General features: G+C 43.5%; 1 protein-coding gene across 8 annotated transcripts in view; it reads left to right on the top strand.

Annotated features, from left to right (window-relative positions):
• The window catches only part of LOC147011049 (uncharacterized), a 330,511-nt gene that overhangs the window by 55,828 nt on the left and 251,168 nt on the right, over positions 1-23,515 (top strand). For all 8 annotated transcript variants that reach the window (XR_015052501.1, XM_085860228.1, XM_085860226.1 and 5 more), the window contains exon 3: positions 5,655-5,758. Coding sequence is in view for 7 of the 8 variants with exons in the window: in XM_085860228.1 (XP_085716354.1) it covers positions 5,655-5,758 (104 nt within the window). In the remaining variant the exon portion in view is untranslated. The remainder of the gene's footprint in view (positions 1-5,654; positions 5,759-23,515) is intronic.

The following is a 23,515-nucleotide window of genomic DNA, read 5'->3' as shown; positions in this document are numbered from 1 at the left end:
CAACATGTTCTTCTACCATGTCCCTTTATTTGGGCGGTGTATAGGCAACAGACCGCCGCCTCAATTACTCCTGAAAATAAAAATAATCCAAGTTACGTACAAAAACTTGCCTGCTGCTTATGTGCATATATAATACATCGTTGTCATATAGCTCGGATAATTTCCTTCTCCAGAGGAGACTATTGCATTTGGGTTTGTTTGTCTTTGTGTTTGTTTGTCTGTTTGTTTGTCTGCACACAACATCAGTGTTGTTCTCTGCAACCGCTTGTCAGATTGATACTCAATTTTCACCACAGGAACATCGACTCATGTAGAATGTTTTAATGATCATTATGACGTCATAGGTTATGTGGTGTGGCAGCCATGTTAGAAAAAAGAAAAAATTTGGACCTCTATCTCCAAAACCGTACCAAGGAAAAAAAACTGATACTTGACACATGGCGAGTACTCCACATGGGGAATAAGTGTAATTTTTTTTTTAATGATGTCAGAGGTGCCTTCGTTATGACATCATAATTGCATATCTAGAACACTATATCCTATCAGTATGAAAATTTGGGGGATATCGAGGAATAAATTGGTCCACAAAAAAAAAAATGATATCATCAGTCACATGGTTTGGCAGACATATTGTTTTTGAAAAAAAACCTTCAAAAATCTTCTTCTCTGAAATGGCTGAACAGTTTATGGCGAAACTTTCGAGGTATGACTACCTATCCACGAGAAACAAATGGTTCACACATTTGATGTCATAAAGCACATGATTTGGCAGCCATATTGGATTTACCCCAAAACCTATAACAAATATCTTCTTCTCCAGAATGGTTGAACAGATCAAGGGGAAACTTCAAACAAATGTTTCCCTAAACCTTGTAGATACAAGGGTATACACGGATAATTGATAGGTCACATGGTCTGGCAGTCATATTGGGTTGAACAAAAATCTTTAAAAAAAATTATTTCTCTTGAACTGCTTCATCGATCAATATGAAACTTCACAATTGTGATCAAGTAGTGATAGGGAATATATGTATTAAATTTCAACTTGATCAGATGTATGTTCTGGCAGGCAGAAGTTTTTTTATTTTTTTGTTTTGATGTGGTTTTTTTTATTTTTTTTTTGAATAAGGCTCACTTGGCTGTGCCTGGATGGGTTTGAGGGTAAATGAGTAACAGTTGAAATGTGAATCCTAACCAGGTTCCTCCTGATGACTTCATCTTTGCTTTTTGGTTGTTCAGGTCCATAGACCTGAATTCCCATGTTTTAAACACATGCTGTGTTAAGGTGTATAGAGCAGCTTAACAGGTCCTTCCACCATGGCATGGCATGTCAAAAAATTATTTTGACATTGTAACAAAGCATATATTAATTAATTCTAAAAGTATTTGCAACCATAATAGTCATAGTATCACTTGGAAATAATAATAACGAACATATATTAATCCTCACCCTGGTCCATGCACATCTGGACTTGGTGATGGTGAAAGGCAAGCCAATGTTCAAGCAGTACAGTTGGCAGATATGCCACAAGGCTGGGAAGACCAATAAAAATAATTGGTCCAATGGACCAACGCGTCTACCAGTGATGTAAAATTAAGGAGATAGTGGGATGTTCGGACCGACTGAATCGATTCGCACCCTCGTCCTTTGAACACAGCAGTATTTCTCGATAGGATTATCCAACCATACGAGTGAAGATGTTTAAAGTTTTTTTTTGGAAAAAGAGAGTAATAAACTCCATTTACTGTAATGCACGTTTATAGTTAATAATTTTTTGTTAAGTTTGACGGTCATACTAAACACTGCCCGGAGACGCCCGGTGATGCCTGGAGAAGTCCGGTAGTTCTGACTTGAATTAAATCTCATGCACATCTAATAAAGATGCCCGGAGAAGTCCGGAAATTGAATGAATTAAATAAAGTTACCACCCGGAGATGCCTGGAGAAGTCCAGAAATGAAATAAATTAATTAAAGTTACCACCCGGAGATGCCCAGAGAAGTCCAGAAATGAAATAAATTAATTAAAGTTACCACCCGGAGATGCCCAGAGAAGTCCAGAAAATAAATAAATGAAATAAAGTAACGAACACGGCCTGGAGAAGTCCGGAGACGCCTCCGGACTTCTCCGGGCGGTGTTGGGTAACTTTATATAACTTATTTAATTTCCGGACTTCTCTGGGCATCTCCATGAGATGTGCATGAGATTTATTTGAAGTCGAAACTGCCAGACTTCTCCGGGCGCTGTTCGTAACTTTATTTGATTTATTTAATTTCCGCTCATGTTTTAAAACTAAAATGCGTTACGCTCAACAAACTATTAACGTCAAAATTTAAACAGTGGAATAGAGCTTAACAGCAGTTCCAACTGTTAAAAAAAGTCTCTCGAGTGTCACCGGGTGTCTCCGGGTGGTGTTTGGTATGACCCAAGTTTGAAACTGTAGCTTTAACAGCAGTACATGTTGTTTGTATAAAGTCGATATAATGTTTAGTTTAACAGCAATAATTGACTTCACTGCATTTTTCCCCCAGAATCAATCAAAATCGACTTTCAACCCTCAACAATGAATATACAGTGCTATGTTTAAATATACTGTAGCGGTCACGCCGGGTAAGTTAATTTCCCCGACCCAATTTTCATGGACGGGCGGTTAACACTGACCTGGCCAGATAGTCGAAGGATTTATCTTGGAGGCGAACAGCCGAGTTCCTTGGAGATTTCGCGCACGTGGGATGGGAGGTGGCGAAGCACATACCAGAGGCATTCACCAAGGTGAGAGCACAAGGGTTTATACTCAAACCCACGGCAAATAGACAACACAAGCAACTTAAATAAACACGAGGGTTTAATTAAAATATATCAACTATTTACAATAGTAATAATTCAAAGTGTGATAATAAAACGGGAGGTAAATTAAAGCCTAAAGTCAAAGCGCCTCCACACACGGACTTTAATACAGACAAGGGGAAAATTACAAGAAAAGAAAATCCTCCCTTTATTCTGGCACAGCTTTGTCCAGAAATTATCTTTTATGAACTCAGCGATCAAACGCATCCTGCGTGGGAAACCAAACCCAAAATGGCGCCAAGCTGCTCTCTTCCTCCTTTATCGCACAACGGGATAACGCCGAGTTTGCTGAGAGTTGAGCTCCTCTTCCTCTTTTTCTCATGATTGTACATCTTAGTGACTCAGCCAAGCAGGAATGGTTAGTGCCTTGCCCAGCACATGGGCAAATTGACAAAGCACGAACATGACAATCGCGCAGCCTTCTTCACCATGTCAAGGAGAAGCAATCGTAATGTCCTTCTCTTCCAACCGCCATCTCCTCTCTCCTTCTATCCGAACCTACTGACGTCCACTGATCAATCATAAGCCTCAGGGCATGTCTTGTTGGCATGAAGCGAGAAGGCGGCTCTGCTAGTTTTGTTCTTGTTGTTGTTGTTGTTGTTGTTGTTGTTGTTGTTGTTATAAGAATTTAATTCTTTTATTTCTGGTTTTGTCAATGCAAAAACATCAAAAGGTCACAGGGGGCAATCACATACTGGGAGAAATTGGCCTTATTCCCTACCTAATTAACACAGCACCACCCTTGTGCAGTGACACATAACAACTTAAGCTGACAGTTTCCCTACTTAAGTTACATTTAGATGTGTTCCGCTCATCCACAGGCCATGCTACTCCATACAATCCCACCTTTGCTATGAAATTCCTCCATATACCCCCACAACCATATCCATACCTTCTAAAATCGCCTTCCTCTCTCCTATTTCTGAAGACAGAAACTTTATTTAATTTTTTTTATTTTGAGCTCGGGCCCTTTGATGGCCCTGGCCCTCGGTCGGTACCTGAATGCCCAACTGCTCAGTCCACCCTGCTTCCAGTTATACATCCTCCCACTCACAGCCACTTCTTACTTTCTATCACTAATCCAGTTTCCATTCCAGTTAGTTAGCTGGCCAGCCACTCCATAAACTCTTACCTTAGCTAACAACCCTGGCTCACCTCAGCTAATCATAACTGATGCACATGTTTAATTTGAATGTGAGGTTGCCGATTTTTGATTGAAGATTCTGATGTCATCTGTCACTTAAATACACATTTTAATATTATATATCCAGTTCTCTGAGATGAATGGATTAGGTATTTTGAGAAACATTAATTATAATCAACCCCTTATTACCACATTCGCAGAAAATGTGGATTGTTACATCAGTTTCATAAATTAACTCAAACCAACCATGTTCATTTTGCTTCTTATAATTCTGCTTTTTTATTTATGTTCTCTTTTGTGGAAGCAGATGAAGCTGGACAGTATGGGAGATGGGAGGGTGGGGGGTTGGGCAACACAACACATTCCACCAACAGAGGGAAATGGCTCCTCTCCAGCAACTGTCTGTCACAGTATGCGAGGCGAACATTTGTTCATTGCCAAGGCTGAGATTGGTGAATGTCTTGGGGAATAGGGTGGTTGGGGACTCCTGGAGGCCTCAAGGCAGCGATTTCTGAAGGTCTCTGAGTAAGATTGGTGGGTATATTAGGGTGGAGACTTGTGGGGGCCTTGAGTAGAGGTTAATGAGGTTCTCAGGAAAGTGTTGGTATAACTCCTGGGGGCATGATCTTTGGGGCACCTGAGGATAGAGAGTTGTTTGTCCCATCATTGGTGAGCTTTGAGAGGGCAGAGACCTGCGATGGGTGGGCATTGGTTGCAAAGTATCTGCCCCGACAGGAAGCTGTGTGTCTGTCTCTCTCTCTCTCTCTCTCTCTCTCTCTCTCTCTCTCTCTCTCTCTCTCTCTCTCTCTCTCTCTCTCTCTCTCTCTCTCTCTCTCTGTCTCTGTCTCTGTCTCTGTCTCTGTCTCTGTCTCTGTCTCTGTCTCTGTCTCTGTCTCTGTCTCTGTCTCTGTCTCTGTCTCTGTCTCTGTCTCTGTCTCTGTCTCTGTCTCTGTCTCTGTCTCTGTCTCTGTCTCTCTCTGACTATTGGCTTAGTCTGACTCTGGCACCTTTGGACCTGTCTGACTCTCTACCTTGGACCCTCTGGCACTCTACCACCTCTCTGACTCTAGCCACTCACTCACCATAATTCTGGCCCACTCCCTTTCCTTGGCTCAGGTGGAGATGAGGCAGCACCATGTGAATTTCTGCCACTAATTCGTGCTCTTCACTCTAACCTGCCTGGTTTTTGTACGAATGCTTTTGTATGCATGGTGCATAAGTAGGAAAACTATGTGTTTGTCTTGTTTTGTCAATCAGGAATTGTGTTATAACCATGTCTCGGGTATAATATATCTTTTCAGGGACAGCTTGTCTTGTATGGCCACCATTTTGTCATGATAATTTATTGCAATTCTGTTTTATAACCTGCATGATAATAGACCCCGCTAAACCACAGCTTGGCGACAACTGCGTCAGTGTTGGCTTGTGAAGAATAGTGATAGTTTGGCTATCCTCCGTCTCAGCTTCCACGTGATGGTGTCCACCCAGATGTGGTGGCATCCTGGCAGGAGGTTGCCATCCACATGACGATATGTTTCAGAATTCATCAAACTGATAGATCTGTTCTATTATATTAGTGAGATCTTCACATTACCAATGTTGTTATCACACTCTTATGGTCAACATATATTTTACAATTCATTCTCGTGTGGTTTTTGTTGTAGTTACAGGACTGTGCTACGGCCAACTTATCGTGTCTCTTATCGCTCACAAACTGCACTCGAATGGCGTTGCTGTCCCGGTTACAGTGGATACTCCTGCAAACAAGGTAAGAAACCACAATGGATGCCTCAGAGCTTGGATAATGCAAATAGAGCAGATCTTTATGAAAGTTAAACATGAATACCCAGTGGAGATACTTGGTGTATTAACACAGACTATCCATAATGAAAGTTTGTACTGTTCCTCGACCCTCTATTAATGACCTTGTGCACACGAAGCGAAAAACAGTTAAGCTATTGGTTAACTTCTGTCTGTCTGTCCATCCATCCAAAAATTTCAGTTTATGATCGAGGAACAACTTCATTTCTATTGAATGTTATATTTTGAACACTGATCAGAACATTAGTGAAAAATCATGTTCAAAATAAAATATATATCAAATATAATATTCAAAATATCAAAAACGAGCCCGAGACTGTGTATTTAAAAAAAAAAACAACAAAAAAACATGAATCGGAAAACGAACCTGTAGTTTAGCAGTACTTTGGCTCTGAATTTGTCTCGATCACACATGCGCAGAGAGGAGTGAGATTATTTATTTTACACTGCTTGTGTGTCTATGCCTCGTGTTGGCTTAATGGTTTGGGTGGTGGGCTTGGGATTCTAGGGTCAAATCCTGAGTTCAAGTGGGGTTGTCTCAGCTTGGCATCCTTCTGAGGTTGGCAAAATGAGTACCAGCTTGCTGGGATGATTGAACCATTCAAGTATCCTGCATTGGAGTGGTGACCTGTCCAGGATTGTGCCAAATAGCCAAGGAAATTGCTTCAGCAGAACTGATGCTCTGTCCAGAGTATGGTCCCAATAGATTTGGATTTGGATTTGGGTCTGCATGTCTGGCAGTCAATCAAAATTGAAAATCATTCCAAACAGGAAACTTGCTGTTTTAAGGATGTCATAAAGGGCATAAACAACAGGCATGAAGAACTATTGTAATGTGTTAAATAAGGTGGTGGATAAAACATTGCATATACAGCTGTAAACTTCTGGATTGTTTTTTTTTTTTTTCCACGACCTTTAAAGTCTCTTTTTATTTCAATTTAATTATATACTTGAACTCTGAAGAACACAAATCATGTTTTTGACACTTTCAATACCCTTCCGTTTAGCAGTACTTGGACATGTTAAATAAGGTGGTGTATAAGACAATACATAAGCCTGGTGTTGACTTTGTGGTTAGGGTGGCTGGCTTGAGATCTTAAAGTCCTGAGTTTAAGTCCCTGTTTTTTACCAATGAAATTAACACCAGGTGGGGTTGAATGAGCCTGTCATCCTTCTGCGGTTGGTGAAATGAGTACCAGTGCACTGTTATAGGGGCACAGCATCACTGGCACAGCCATGCCCTCAGTTAATGATTGTACCTGCAGCCTTGTGCTCCGCATGAAGGAGGAGGAGGGACGATGTAATACATAAACAGCCCGAACCTTCGGAAATTTTTTTACACAACCTTCAAAATAATTATTTCATTTCATCTTAATTACACACCTGAACACTGTGCTGGATAAGGTGTTCTATTAACTCACTGGTTTTGGTTTGTGACTACTTTTGTTGAGGATGTTGTCATTTGAATCAATCTTTATCGTTTGTGGTTAGCAGTTTGATTTGCTATTCTTTTTTTTTTATCTTTTTAATTTTAAGCTCCTTTCTTTCATTCAGTCCTCAATCATTACAAGTCATGAATTGCCTATTTTGCAAAACGTTTTGATCGACCATTTTTCTTCAAGACCACTGCTGGTAAAAACAATATTTTGTTGCAAAGTGGAGGCTTTGAAAGGAGTGAAACGCTGATGTTAAGGGGGATTTTGAACAATGCGAGTGGACAGGAGGGAACGAGCAGATGGTCGGACAGCCGAACATGACCTGTACGAGGTCCAGCACGAGGTATGGCTGGAGGTTATTCGAGTTAAAAATATGATCATCAGCGAGGAGATTCTTCCTGTATGCAAGTGGAGGGAGGAACATGATTGCACAGGCAAGGCAAGATGATTCCATGGACACAATAGAAGAGCAGGATAAAGGAACATGGGTGGGCAAACGAATGGACTACCACCTCCTTTCTGTTCTTGCACCCTCTGCTCTTTCCATGCTTCATCACCACCCCCCCCCCCCGCCAGGTTACTGCAGGGCTCACGCAGTCCACCATCAACCCCCTTCTGGTAAAACTACCTAAATCCAGGATCATTGCTCACCTCCACTCATTTGTTCCTCTTTTACCCACCTGTGGAAACAACTTCCACATCCTTTTCAATCTCATTCTTCCCTCCAGGTCTTCAAAACAACTGTTCCACCACCTTCAAAACAAAACAAAAAAAATAAGTGGATAGGGCGGGGGGGTTCTAAACGGTACTTTCGGAGAGACATAGTGAGGGTGTGAGAATTTTCCAGATTGAAAGACATGTTCCACGTGTTGGACCAGTTTGTGATTTTACTCAGATCTGCAGTGAGCGAAGAACCTGCTGCTTGCCGGTCTGAGGGATGACATATGGTATGGTAGAGGGTGGAGTCATCAGCAAAGAAATAAAGAGGATTTTCCAGAGTCGGAGAGATCATTGATGAAAACCAGAAAATGAACAGGGCCCAGAACGCTACCTTGAGGAACTCCAGCATGGACAGGAAGAGGGGTTGAAAGAACTCCATTTAGGGCCACACGGTGACTGCGTCAGGAGAGGAAGTCTGCGAGCCATGAGTGGAGATGGCCTTGGATACCATAGGAAGAGAGTTTGGTGAGCAAGGCAGGGTGCCATACCATGTCAAAAGCACGTGATATATCTAGGGATATGGCTCTGATTTCATGTCTGACATTGATGACCTCCAGCCATTGTTGGGAGAGCAGAAGCAGCATATCCAGGGGAGAGTGACCTGGTCCGAAACCAAATTGATGATCGGAAATCAACCCATTGGAGAAGAGGAAGGATTTAAAGTCTGAAGCGATGATGGATTCCATAACCTTGCTGATGATTGGCAGAAGGCTGATTGGTCTGTAGTTGCAGGGATCTGTTTTTGCACCTTTTTTATGCAGGGCAGTAATGTTTGCTGATTTCCAAGCAGATGTCAGATGACCTTGGGCAAATGAGAGGGTGAATAGAACAGAGAGAGGGTGAGCAAGAGCAGAAGAGCAGGTTTTTAGGACACGTGGGCTGATGCTATCTGGACCGGTTGCAGAATCTGAGTCGAGGTTTGACAGCACCTTGTCCACCTTGTCAGGAGAAAAGGACACAGAGTCCAGGGACAGTTGGGTGCGAATGGGTAAGGTGGGGAGAGAAAGCGATTGGTTTTGGACACAAGATTTAGCTGCAAACACCGAGTTTAGGCATTCAGCCTTTTCACATGCGGTATCAGCAGTCAAGCCATTTGAGGTGATGGAGGGGGTGGAGGAGGAACATACACCAGAAACAGATTTGATTAGACACCAACAAGATTTTGAGGAGGGAGAGAGGTTTGAAAGTTCAGACTTGAGCTTCAAAAGATGTTGTTTTCTGGCTCTCCTGGGGGTAGATACACATTTGTTCTGAGCTTTATGGAAGGAACTGAGATTACCCTCAGTTGTGTTTTCTTTCCATGAGGAAAGGCAAGTTGTTTCAGGACAACTGCCTCACCACAAGCTTCATTGAACGAAGCACGAAAGGAAGGGTAGGACAACTGAAGACGAGAGGGGATAAATCTGTGCATGAGGGAGAGCAAGTTTCTTTGAAAGAATTCCCAGGATGAGTTCATGTTGGAGAAAGTAGTGATTGGAGACCAGTCTATAAGTTTGATGGCTGCATGGAAACCATGTCAGTTGGCTTGAGTGAAATGCCAGACTCGATGGCGGTGAGGTGGTTTTCTGATAATAGCCAGATAGATGTCCACTTTGACAAGGACGTTGGTAGAAGAACCGATTGGTTCGGAGGAAGAGCAGCAGATATTGTCATGGAAATTTGTCAAAATCAGATCCAGAAGAGATAGAGTACCATTGGTTGAGATCCGGGTTGGGAAGTTGACTGATTGAGTCAGTCCCAATGAATCACAGAAAGCTTTTGCTGAAGTGCCATGACAGGTCCGAGAGGTACCCACACCTATCCAACTGGCGTGATGACATTTGAAGTCACCACATATGAAGAAGAGAGAGTTTGGATGAGAAGATAGAAGTTGGTCCATGTTTTCGGATAGTGAGGTGTAGATGGAGTCATCACTGCTGGGTGGACGGTACAGTACATATATGAACATGAGGTGGGAGTGGAGGGGAAGCCGTAGCCAGAGGTATTCCTGTGGTGTGGGGGAATGTGGGCAGTGCATGGAGAGTGAGGAATGGAGTCTTTGATGAAGAGAGCAACACCTGCACCAGGACGATGCTCAGGTCTGTCATACCGGAGGAGGGAGTAACCAGGGGGAGATACTTGGAAGTCAGATATGCCTTGGGGGAGGAAGGTTTCTGTTGGGAAGATTATGTCTGGTTTGTCAGTGGCATCCTGTATGGAAAGATCTGAAAGGTTTGCGCGAAGGCCCAGGATATTTTAGGTCCACACTGTTAATGAAGAGAGGAGAGGAGGCTTTGGGTGCAGGGAGTGGGAGGGAGGGGAGGGTCGGACAACATAGGAGGGGGGTAAGGAGGGTTGTTGAAAGAGTGTGTGGGATTGCAGAATAGCTAGGTGGGGAGCAGATGAGGAGGAGAAAAGGCTCTGTGGTGTTTGGGGAGAGGGTGGATAAGAGAGGGGGCAGAAGGCGGGTGAGGATTTGAGGAGGTGGACTGAAGAGATGGAGGTGAGAGGGCAGTGGAAGGAGTCAGCTTTGTGGATGAGAGGGGGGGCAACTTTGAGAAGGGTGAGTGAGGGGGGTAAATGGTGGGAGAAGGGTGAGGGGGAGAGAGTTGAGGGAGAAAGGTGAGGGGGGAGTTTTTAAGAGAGGTGGGAAGGAGGCTTGGAGGGAGAAGAGTGTGATGGTTGCTTTGAGAGTGAGTAGTGAGAGGGGTGAGGTGGCACTGAAATTAGAAAAAAGAATGGTTGATAGAAAGCGAACATTCATTCATTCGTCCACCAGACGGCGGTCTCCTTGGGTTAACGTGAGGCGGTCCCTTCGGGTGGGTGCCTGGAATGTCCTATCCCTAAGAGAGGATGATCACCTGTCTCTGTTATCATCTGAGCTCAAGCGTTTGGACATCGGGATTGCAGCACTCTCTGAGGTTCGGAGACCGGATTGCGGCGAGATAATGGTGGGTGGTTATACCTACTATTGGTCTGGTCACTCTGATGGTTACCATACCCAAGGAGTTGCTGTAGCTGTGTCCAATAAGCTGACCCCAATGATAATTGAGGTAACACCGGTCAACGAGCGTATTCTGAGATTAAGGATTCGTCACTCCTTCGGTGTCATTTGCCTGGTCTCTGTTTATGCTCCGACTGAGGGGAGTGATCTCACTGTGAAGGATGCATTCTACGCCACACTCGAATCTGTGGTTGATCAGTGCCCCAGACGAGATACACTTCTAGTCTTGGGGGATTTCAATGCATTGACTGGAACTGATAGGGATGGTTATGAGGTGTGTGTTGGTCCCCATGGGTCAGGAACTATGAACCAGAATAGCACTAAGTTCCTTGACTTTGCAAGAAGTCATGGACTTAGGGTGGCTGGTTCATGGTTTCAGCGCCCACAAGCTCATCGCTGGACTTGGTATTCCAACGCTGGCAGTGTGGCAAAGGAGATTGACCATGTCCTCATTGACGGTCGTTGGAGGATGATCCAGAACTGCAGGGTCTACCAGAGTGCTCAGTTCCTCAATACTGACCACAGGCTTGTTGTAGCAACTCTAAAGCTGCACCTTAAATCCTGGAGAATGGTACCATCCCAGCCTAGGCTGGATGTTGGCAAGCTCAGGGATGAGAGAGTAGCTGAGGAGTTTGTGAACAGGCTGAGTGGACACTTGGGGGGTCTGGGTGCTTTGGGGGATCCTGAAGAGTTGTGGAGCGCCTTCAAGACCACCGTCCTTGATGTTGCCGGTGGATGTCTTGAAACTCACCGCAGGGCAAAGAAGAATTTTGTCTCTCAAGGGACACTGGATATCATTGACCAGAGTCGCAGGGCCAGGCTGAAGGGCAGAGCTGAGCTGTTCAGGGAGCTGAGGCGTAAAACTGTACGTGCACTGAGGGTGGACAAGGAAGCCTATGTGCGAGGAATCTGTGAGGGGGTAGAGCATCACCTGTGGACAGGTGATTCTCGTCCCGCTTACAGGGGAATTCCTGCATTACGTTCATCCAAGCCCATCCCTCGGAGCACTGCAGTTCAAGCAGAGAGTGGTAGGCTCTTGACAGAGGAGTCTGAATTGAAGGCCCGCTGGGCCGGTTACTTTGAGCGGTTGTACCAGGCTGATCCCCCAGCTGTCGAGTTGGACGTCAAGGGTGTTACAATCCCTGTTGCTGACCCTCGGATCAACTGTGGTCCACCTTCGCTTGTGGAAACACGGGCTGCGGTGAACCAGTTGAAACGGGGCAAAGCTCCAGGGATCTGTGGCATCCATGCCGAGCTTCTCAAGGCTGATGGAAATGCTGCACTCGTGTCGTTGCATGCAGTTTTGTGCTCTGCCTGGAACACAGGCATAATCCCAACTGACTGGAAGAGGGGCCTTGTTGTCCCTCTTTGGAAAGGGAAGGGTGATCGCCAAGACTGCAACAACTACCGAGGGGTGACGCTGCTCTCAGTGCCGGGCAAGGTCTTTGCTCGGATAATTCTTGATAGGGTTCGCCACCATCTGCTTGAGCACCAGCGTCCAGAGCAGTCAGGCTTTACACCAAAGAGGTCAATGATTGACCGTATCCTTGCACTTCATGTCCTCACCGAACGCAGATGAGTGTTTTGGCAGGGGCTGCTTGCAGCCTATGTTGATCTCTGTAAAGCGTTCGATTCATGAATCGGGATGTCCTCTGGAGGATTCTTGGTCTTCGTGGGGTGCCACCAAAACTGATCGATCTGATGTCTGAACTCTACTCTGGTACTGAGAGTGCTGTAAAGTGTGGTGGTACCACCTCTGACTTATTTCCAGTTGTTACTGGAGTTCGTCAGGGATGTGTACTTGCCCCCACACTTTTCAGCACTTGTATGGACTGGATTTTAGGGAGGATGTCGGAGAGATCAAGTTGCGGTGCATCGTTTGGGAATGTCAAGATCTCGGACCTTGATTTTGCAGACGATGCAGTCTTCTTTGCGGAGACTTTAGACATCCTTTTGGGGGCACTCGAAGTGCTGAATGAGGAGTCAGAGCCGCTGGGATTACGGGTTTCTTGGGTCAAAACTAAGATCCAGGCTTTCGGTGACATCTTGGATGCTGCTGTCCTGTCTGTGTCTGTTTGTGGTGAGGATGTTGAGGTCGTGGAGAGATTCACTTACCTTGGCAGTGATATTCATGTCTCTGCTGGCTGCGAGTCAGAGGTCAATAGACGTCTGGGTCGGGCCTGGGGAGTCATGGATTCACTGGATCATGGGGTGTGGCGCTGCCGGTACCTGTGCGGGAGGATGAAAGTCCGAGTCTTCAGGTCCTTGGTACTTCCAGTCTTGCTCTATGGGTGCGAGACTTGGACTCTGACCAAGGTTCTGAGATGGAGACTTAATTCCTTTGGTACCAGGTGTCTTCGGAGAATCCTTGGCTATCGCTGGTTGGATTTTGTGTCCAACGAGCGGTTGCTGAGAGAGACTCGGATGAGATTTGTTACCTGCATAGTCCGTGAGCGTCATTTGCGGCTGTATGGACATGTGGCTCTTTTTCCTGACGCTGATCCTGCTCACCAGATTCTCTCAGCGAGGGAGTCTCATGAGTGGAGGAGGCCAGTGGGCCGACCACGTGCCTCATGGTTGCAGCAGGTTGACTATCATCTCAAGGAGATGGGGATGGGCCTGGCATCTGCCTGGAGGATGGCCAGACGGAGGCCCCTGGAGTACCGGCGGAAAGTGGACGCAGCGACGCGCTGTTCTGGCACATGCTCCCATACCTAACCTGACCTGAACATTCATTGCAAACTGGGGTTTTTTAAGTTTTAGGTCAGAGATGCAATTAAACACATTTCTTGATGGATGAAATCAAGGCGAATTCAGAGAATGGAGAGAAGAAACGCTGTAACAGTTGGGTTTTTTTGGCAAGGTATTAAGGAAATGTCGAATTGAGAGCAGTCTGTTTAAATATTAGAAGAGTTGTGCATTATGATACAGTAACGAGTACCACACGTGTGAAAGAGGAAGATGAAGCATTATAATAGATCGTTTTTATTATTATTATTATTATTATTATTATTATTATTATTATTATTGTTGTTTGAGAGAGTTTTCATCAGATTAGGTCTTGGAAGTGTTGTAGAAAAAATTGTGAGGTGAATGGTGAAATTGGATCGGTAAACGCAGGGGGTGTAAACAGATCACGTGGTTATGGGAGATGCAGTGGCTATGGGAGGTGTACAGTCAAAAGTGAAATTATTTATTTTAAATCAGGATTATGTAGCATTCGGAAAAGGGAAGGTTTAAGTAAAATTGTGGAGATGTGTGGTGAATTTGGAAATGTAAAAATGCAGAATGAAGCTGCTGGGTCGATGAAAAGTACCAGGAAGAGTCGAGAGAGAGTCACGATGTTACATGGGGTGTAGAGATCGAAAGGATACAAGGAAGATTAATTATTATTTTTTGATGAATTTTTGAAGAACAGGTAAGATTCGGGAATGGAAGGTTGTAGGAAGAAATCGTGAAGGTAATGGCGAGAGAGGGTCCGCTCAGTCGAATAAAGATGGTGTGCCGGCAGAAGGAAGAAGAAGAAGAAGAAGAAGAAGAAGAAGAAGAAGGATCGAGAGTAGTGAGTGTGTTTTTTTATATTATTTTTGGATTTAAGACAAGAAATAGAGTGTTTAGTTGGGATGGATGGGGGACGTTGGGAAAGTGGGGAAGATAGAAATTGAAGGTAATGGGGAGAAAATACAAATAAGCACGATCGTACACCAAGGGGAACGATGGGTAGGCCTCAAGCACCTGGTAAGACAAGGTCGACGAAAACTCACAAAATAGCACGATTTTTGAAACAAAACCGAACCAGAAACACACAGTAACATGTAGGTGAGGAAATAAAGAGTTAAAATGGGACAGATAACGACCGGAAACTTAACTTTGAGATTGTCAGCAGAGAACCCTGAAGGAGACCTTCCGACGCTCCAAACCCAGGACTGGAAGTTCAATTGTTCACCACCATCTCAAATCGTCCACAATCCAAAACCATGATCTTTTATACCCTTCTTAACCTCTCCGATCCATACTCCTTCCACATTTCCAGTTTTCCCTCCTTGGAGTTTCCACAAGTCTTCATTTATCTTGGCCTTCAACTCTGCTGTTGGAGTTTCCCCATCTCTCTGCTGTTCTTTGTGTATCCTGTTGACATCCTGATCCATTTAGTGTACTTGGCATTCCACAAGCCTCGACTGTGTATACAAACAAAAAATGAAAATCCATGGAATCATTGAAAACTCTATGAAGGATTGAATTTCGATACAAGGCCAAGTCAATACATCATTCATCCTCGGTATATGTTACACCATGTGGACGATTGTCTATTTATCTCTCCAGGTTTTTTAGACGATTATCAGTGATTAATCGATTGTTACAATTGGATTTACACGTAAGCGTATCGAGCAATATACCATCTCCTCGAAAACGTTTAATTACCTCCGCCACCGAAGGTGAGGAAGGTTGTTTCACCACTTTCTATCTGTTTGTTTGTCTGTTTGTTTGTGTGTAGGATATGTCAACAATTTGGGGATGGATTCAAACGAAACTTGGTGGACAGGTTGGGTGTGTGACAAGGACAATAATTATTACATTTTTAGAGTGATTCTTCACCATTGAGAGATAGGGCCAAAAATGATATTTCGCATGACTTCTCAAAAAGTTGTGTACGGATTCGGATGAAACTTGGTGGACATATTTGGTGTTCGACAAGGAAGAAATGATTCAATTTTGGTGAAGATATGGGTCCGGAGCCAGATATGATAATTTTTTTTCAGTGATTCTTCACCTTTGAGAGATCGGGCTAAACTGATATATTGCACGATATCTCAAAAAGTTTGTGTACGGATTCGAATGAAACTTCGCGTACAGGTTGAGTGTGTGACCATGACAAATTTATTCGATTTTCGTGGAGATCCAAATCCAGATCCGATTGCTATAATTTTTAAATTGATTCTACACCATTGAGAGATAGAGCCAAAATGATATATAGCATGATATCTCAAAAAGTTGTGGACATATTCGGATGAAACTTGTTGACATGTTGGGTGTAGGACAAGGAAGAATTGATTCAATTTTGGTGAAGATCCGAATCCGGAACCGATCACTCGAATTTTTAAAGTGATTCTTCATCATTGAGAGATTGGGCCAAAAATGATATAGAGCAAGACATCTCAAAAATGTATTGGGCCCGATATGTTCTTGTGGATCAAGCATTATGTGGTGGAGGTATGCGCGAAACTGAGTGCCTTTCTAGTTCACCCTGTGCAGCAAGTTGCTTACACTGTGACCACGAGAGGGCGAACAAAGCCTGTAAACGTCTGATCCAGATTGTTTGCACACAGGCTAGTCTTGTTAAATGAAAGTTATTTGAATCCACATAAAAATGTATCCAATTTGAAGGTTTTGTGATGAGCTTGTGAAGGCAAATGCACATGATTGTCTGTATTAGCAACAGTGTGCTCAATTTGTTGCAGAACATGCATAAGGATTGGTCACTACCAGCAATGATGACTAAACTTACCTCCCTAGTGTCCATACATAATAGCACAGAGGTAGTGCATGCACCTTTGTGCTGTTCATTCTCGATTGAATTCCTCATCCGAATACAAACTGTCGCCCTGGTGCTTTGCAGGCAGGGCGTGCATCACCAAGTGTGCCGTCCCTTGCATGGAACATTAAGTTGGGGTTCCGTCTGCTAGGCTGAGAACTTGGTAGATATTAAAGATCCCAAGGCATCTTTCAATGAAGAGTGGGCAAGAATTCTTGCTGACACACTGGTCAAAATACCAAAATCCTGCCATTACTTATTGGGGCACTGCATCAGAGGCACAGCTCAGCCTCTGTAACTTGATAGAGATGAAACCAGTGGGCCAAATTCTAAAGTGAATTCCAGTGCAACATGCACTCACTCGGTAATGATGTCCCTCTTTGTACAGATTCCATCAATACAACTGCGTTTGATATGCTGCTAACTGAACTGCTCGAGCTTATCATCAGTTGCTCAACTAAACTGCACAAGTCTGTCTGGTTGATGCTGCTGATGCGAGGAGAGAAACCAAAATATTGTGAGACATTTATTCTTGACAATGAAAAACTTGTTATACTTTCCATGGTGCAAGACATTCACGAGTTGATGAGAAGCCTGAACGCACATTATTTGGATGATGGATCAGTCCGTAGGTAAAATTCTGCACTCCCTCTGCCTTGTGACACACATATTTCCTCTTCAAAACCTTTTAGTGTCTATAGCTCATGGAGCAGCTTCAGCGTACGTAACATGCATGATGAATACATGGGTATACAATGGAACAATCAACACGGTACTCTGTTTGGAATTTCAATGGATGAAATGAACAGAATGTTGATTGCGGTATGCTAACCGCAGTAGGAAGCAAAGAGAGGCTGACGTTTTGGGTGTTTGTTCATGGGAGCAAAATTATTAATGGGTTAATGCCCTTTGGCAGCGTTATGGGCCACTTGGCCCGAAGAGGATAGATGAGATGAGATGAACGCCCTTTGTCTCTGATGAAGGGTTCATGCCCGAAACCTCAGCCTCTCTTTGCTTTCCACGGCCGGTTAGCATATTTCAATCGACGTCCTGTTCATTTACTCCATTATTCTAACAGTCAATTGAGGCAGATTGACATCAGCCTTCACCATCAAGACCAGTTCTTTATTCCACATGGAATTTCAACTGGGGGTTGCAGAATTATGAGCCGTTTGATCCAGAAGTGAACACCAAATAGGTCTTCATCTGCTGTTAGTCTGACATGGAAACTTTGCTACAGGTAGAGATAAAATCCCCAGTTTCTGGTAGAATCCACGTGTAAAAGACCACCAAACAACGATGAGACCCTGAGCTTTCATGTTTTCATGTACTCAAGAGAACAAATGGTGTGTCCAGGGCAAGTTGGTGCGGCTGGTAGTACAACCGAACGCCAACTGTTCTATCGATGGATGAGTTTGATATTGCCATACCCTTGCTGTGACTACATGTGAGAATTACTTTTTGTCATTGATACTTCACATCGGGCTGGCAGGATAGCTGAGACTCAGAGAGGTATGCACACTTGCCTCAAAGCTGTCTAGCCTGGGTTTGAATCCCGAACCAGCTATGAACTGTTTCACAGGCAGGGTGATTCATCGATGTGTGTGCCGTCCCTTCAATGGACCTTATAGTGATTGTCCCATCTGCCGGCAATAGTTGGTGGATGTTAAAGATCCTATTGTGTCCTTCTTGACGAGTAGGCAAGCTGTCACTGGCAGTATCATAAAATTCCAAATTTCTGCCCTAACTACTGCTGCGAAGGCAATTGCAAACAACCTAGAAAACTCTTGCTCAGGAAGCTGCTTTGGTGGCACTAACACTCTGTGAAGATTATAGTGAGAGAGAGAGAGAGAGAGACAGAGACAGAAAAGAGAAATTGAGATCTAGTGTCTCTCTCTCTCTCTCTCTCTCTCTCTCTCTCTCTCTCTCTCTCTCTCTCTCTCTCTCTCTCTCTCTCTCTCTCTCTCTCTCTCTCTCTCTCTCTCTCTCTCTCTCTCTCTCTCTCTCTCTCTCTCTCTCTCTCTCTCTCTCTCTCTCTCTCTCTCTCTCTCTCTCTCTCTCTCTCTCTCTCTCTCTCTCTCTCTCTCTCTCTCTCTCTCTCTCTCTCTCTCTCTCTCTCTCTCTCTCTCTCTCTCTCTCTCTCTCTCTCTCTCTCTCTCTCTCTCTCTCTCTCTCTCTCTCTCTCTCTCTCTCTCTCTCTCTCTCTCTCTCTCTCTCTCTCTCTCTCTCTCTCTCTCTCTCTCTCTCTCTCTCTCTCTCTCTCTCTCTCTCTCTCTCTCTCTCTCTCTCTCTCTCTCTCTCTCTCTCTCTCTCTCTCTCTCTCTCTCTCTCTCTCTCTCTCTCTCTCTCTCTCTCTCTCTCTCTCTCTCTCTCTCTCTCTCTCTCTCTCTCTCTCTCTCTCTCTCTCTCTCTCTCTCTCTCTCTCTCTCTCTCTCTCTCTCTCTCTCGTTTCACGAGTAGCCACTCATCATGCCTCCTATTGCACTATTTTTCAGTTGTTCGGATCAACTTTAATAATGATTGTGTTCTGGAGCTTGGGAGTGAACTGAAGGATATGTTGTGTGGTGTATCAGGGCAGGAAGGCTCATTCTTGGTATGCTTGCCTTGCCTCTGAATCATCTGTTTCAGTGTTCAATTCCCAATGGAGTTCAATCTCACCACAAGTCATTTCCTTTTAGATTATAGCAGGAACGCTGCGTCATGACGTATATCATCTTTAATGTGTATCTTATGTTTTTTCCATTCAGATTGTACTTCAGCCTGTGTTTGTTCCATTCATGGGTCAGAATCAGGAGTTTCATGGAAGGTCCCACAGTCAGACATTCCGACAATATCCTCTCATGGAAGGACCAGACAGGCATCAGGACAGAGCCATTTTGATGTCACAAGTCATAATGAAGTCGATTTTGGAGTTGTCCATTATTCTTTTCCTCTAACAACAAAGACAACATTGTTTTTCTTCAACATCTCTGACCTTCTGTAACCAAAAATAATATAACATGAACAAATAACTTTTCCACTCATCTTTGTAACCTTTGAGCTCAGACCATTTTGACTTGGAAATTAAATGGAACATTTTGATGGAGTACAACAAGCTGTGGAGGGTTTCAGAAAATGGGACAAAAAAAAAAATTCCAAATGGTTTGGTGCTACTTGGCAAAATGTTGTAAGGAGACATTTTTGTTTATTATTGATGGAGAGAAAGAGTATGCATGAAAGTGGTGAGACGGAAAGGAGTGCAATTGGATCCCTATTTTGTCTCCTGTCCATCCAAATTCTCTTTGCCTGGGCCTCAGTTGGAGTGGGCACGGTATGTTTGAATAGCCTTTCACAGCCAGTATTTTGCAAACACTAACTCATGGATGCTTCAACAGAGAGCATCGAAAGGTCACCGACAGGGAAAGGCGCATCACGAGAACCTCGCCTCGTGCATTATTCACGCAGATTTTTTTTTTCATTCCCCTCCAAAGTTTCTTTGACCTTTTCTTTTTCAGGCTCACAACAATCAAACAATATATTCTTCTTTCTCATCACTGGCGTTTATCTATGTCTGATAGCTAAGCCTCTCTTGACGTACAAAAATCTATGCTCGGAAGAGTGTTTGCGAGTGTACAGACATGGGACAGGACAGAGACGGACAAATTCAGTGCGAGTGTAACAGGTTCATGCAGTCATGGGAGTCAACATGACCTCGTGATAAACTTCTGCCTCAAAGGACAAGAAAAAGGAAGGTAGACGATGGACAAAGGGAGGCAGTTCTAAACATGGAGAAAGCATTTCTTCCTGGTATTGTTCAACTGTTGTTCAACCTGCATGAAGAGACTTGAAGGAGCTTAACTTGATAAGTAAAGAGTGAAAGCAACCTGTCATGGCAATTAAACCTGTTCAATTTTAAAACATGTGATAGCTAGTCAGGCAATCCGATGACTCCAGAAATCAGGAAGGAATTAGTGTTGGGTCACGTGTCATGGAAACATGTTTCTGAACACTGTATGGTGCCATTTACTTATCTTTTTACCTCCACCACCAAAGGTGGATGGTGGTTATGTTTTCACCCCTGACTGTCTGATCGTCTGTTTGTTTGATACCTGCAAAAATCAAAGATTTTTCATGTATATTGGTTGGTCTTGTGCGTTATTCTGGCTGATCTTTACGAAAACAAAACTTCACCACATAGTAGAGTTCGTCATAAGCAAGAAGCCTATTGTTTTTGAGGTCAAAAGTTTAAAAGGTCAATATAATCTAAAGGTCAACATCTTTGTCAGATTTCTAAAATCCTCAATTTTCATCTCATTGACATGAAATTTGAAAAGGATTTGCATATCAGGTCACTTAATTCAATCACCAATTGTTTTTCATGTCAACATAGGTCGAAAGATCAACATAGGCCAAATTTGTAAAATTGTCAATCTTCATCTGATTGACTTGAAATTCTAAGAGGATTTGCATATTTGGTCATTGAATTTAACCACAAATTATTTTCAGGATCAAATTTGTTTTATGGATTTCACAAGTATCATGCTATGCACGACATTTTTCTTGTTTGTTTGTCTGTTTGTGAACAAAATATCTCAAAAAGGTGTGAACGGGTCCGGACGAAATTGGGTGAAGAGCTTGGGTATGTGACACCGAGGAAATGATGACATTTTGGCGAAGATCTGAATCTGGATCCAGATCCGACAATTTTTTAAGTGATTCTTCACCATTGAGTGATAAGGCTAAAATGATATATTACAGGATATCTCAAAAAGTTATTGACTGATTGGTGGATGAGTTGGTTAGGTGACAAGAACAAGCAGATTAAATTTTAGTTCAGGTCCAAATCCAGATCTGGTCTATCATTGGGATACAAAAAGGAAACTAATCAATCTGGCAGAGGTATGCGCTGTACCCTTCGAGTTTGCTCTGCTTTCTTTTTTAAATCATGGTTGATTATTCTTGGAGAGTTGAGGATAGGACGTTGAGTAAATGGACATCACAGGGAATTGCAGAGTACATAGCAATGATTAAATGATTTCTCGAAAACTACAGTTGGTGGCAGCGAATAGAGGTGAGCAGAATGTCTTGCGTGCCAACTTATGAATGCTGCACATTTGTATAAGTGGCTCCTACAGATTTAAAGCTGAATAAATGGATCTAAACAGCAAGTAATGACCAGATGGCTCAACAAAATAAAAGCAACTTTTGCCTCTTCTGCTCAGATGTGATAAAATAAATACTCATCATTTTCATGGTTTGTTAAATGGAGGGTTTTTCAGCACCGGAGCACTGCGCTGCTGTCTCCTCGAGCTGGACCGTCTCCTGGGTAACAGCAGCTGGTAATAAACTGTCAGGTTCGCTTCAGCTGTTCTGCAACCTCTACGGATGTATAAAACGAACTGCAATGACACCTCAACCAGAGCCAAGATGAACCTGACCAAAAGAACCCTCTCGGCATCAACTCATTAGTGCCAGAGAAAGATTACACTGCCTGCCTGCATGTAAGGTGATCTCACTGATGTCTACCATTGGCAGGGTGTTGCAATAAAAAAAAAGAATTGCCAAAATCACATCGTGGTCAAACATATTAGGACAGAGTGGCGAAATTAATGTGAAAATTGGTATTTAAACCTGGGCTTATATTACCATGGTTTTTCATGTTATAAATTCAGGCAATGTTTTGGTGAAATAAGTTAAGGCTTCTGGAGGAGATAAATTAAAGAGGGAAACAGTTTTTCAAAGTGACAGAGTTAAAAGAAAATGAGCAAGGAAAGAGGGAGAAGAAGTAGAAAGGCTTGAGTCGACGACAGTAGAAGAGTTGATGAGGTGATGATCCTGAAAGACTGCATAGACACAAGTACGAGGTAACAGACACAAGGGCTCTTTCACAGATGAGACAATGGAGGTGAGTGTTCAGCTGAGAATTTTGGATGGACACTAGTTGTTGGTTTATGTAAGAAAACATGTAACCTGGTGTGGGGTGCGAGTGGACGCAGGGAAGAAATGGTGGGGGGAACGAGGCCAGAAATGAAGCGGTGGAAAACTGAGTCCACCAACCTAATTGAGATGAGCTAGAAGCAGACCCTTCTCTCAGCCTCCTGTAGAGATCCCAACAACACGAAAATCATTGGAGTCTTTCACCTCCAATGGAGAGCACAATGGGAAGCAGCTGCATTGGGCCAGAGTGGCAATCAGCCATTCTCCACGGTGTTTCAGATGAGGTCCTTGTACAAAGTGTGCTCTGCATGCCTCAGAATTAATTTGATCTTTGGAGAATACTAAGACATGAGCCTGCCTTTGAGTTCAGTTTGGAGCTGTGGGTGGATCATGACAGTCTGTGACAGAGAGTGAGGCCTCGGACCTCTGAGTTGTGACAGATGGTGAGACCTGTGTCTGTGCCAGGAAGTATGGATGCTGCGCCTCTGTCATGGCCATTTGGCCATTGTCTTAATGACCATCTGTAAATTGGAACAGCTTCCCTGTTTTAATCACAGCATGGAAGGTTTTCTGTCGGCAATGTCAATTGTGGCATTTCCATGGATCTCGTCTGGTTTCCATGTCATGGGTTAATCATGGCACTGCATTGTCCAATTTTGTAACTTGTACCAACTGTGATTTATTGGATAAATGCCAAAGTTTCAATGTTCTTCATTCACAGCCTGAGTTCTTGTCTTTACAGGTCTCCTTTCCTCATTGTTTTTCCCTTCTCCTTCACCTGTCCTTTTGTTGGTCTTGTTGTCATTTGCATCTTGTAAATATCCATCGAGTCTATATCCATTCCTGTCATTAAATACACACAAATAAGTTATCTCGTGAAAAAGGATTCATTTTTACCAAGTTCTGTTCAAGTACTTTCCAAAACAAACAGACAGACCAACAACAATGTCTGGAATACCAAAGAGACCCCCACAGGGGCATTGTCCACCAACCATGGGATGTTAAAAGTGTTGAAACGTCACTACTGTGAATTTGAAAAGCAATGAAATGCTACTGGCATCCAGACCTCAATGCTTTTCCTGAAAAAAAATAGGGGCAATGCTCGAGTTAGGGAAA

This window comes from Eptatretus burgeri, chromosome 16, assembly GCF_056783735.1.
Source record: "Eptatretus burgeri isolate ZD-2024b chromosome 16, Ebu_testis_v1, whole genome shotgun sequence".
Lineage (NCBI taxonomy): Eukaryota > Metazoa > Chordata > Myxini > Myxiniformes > Myxinidae > Eptatretus > Eptatretus burgeri.
The sequence above is the reverse complement of the archived record's forward strand: the minus strand, read 5'-3'. Positions and strand labels throughout refer to the sequence as shown.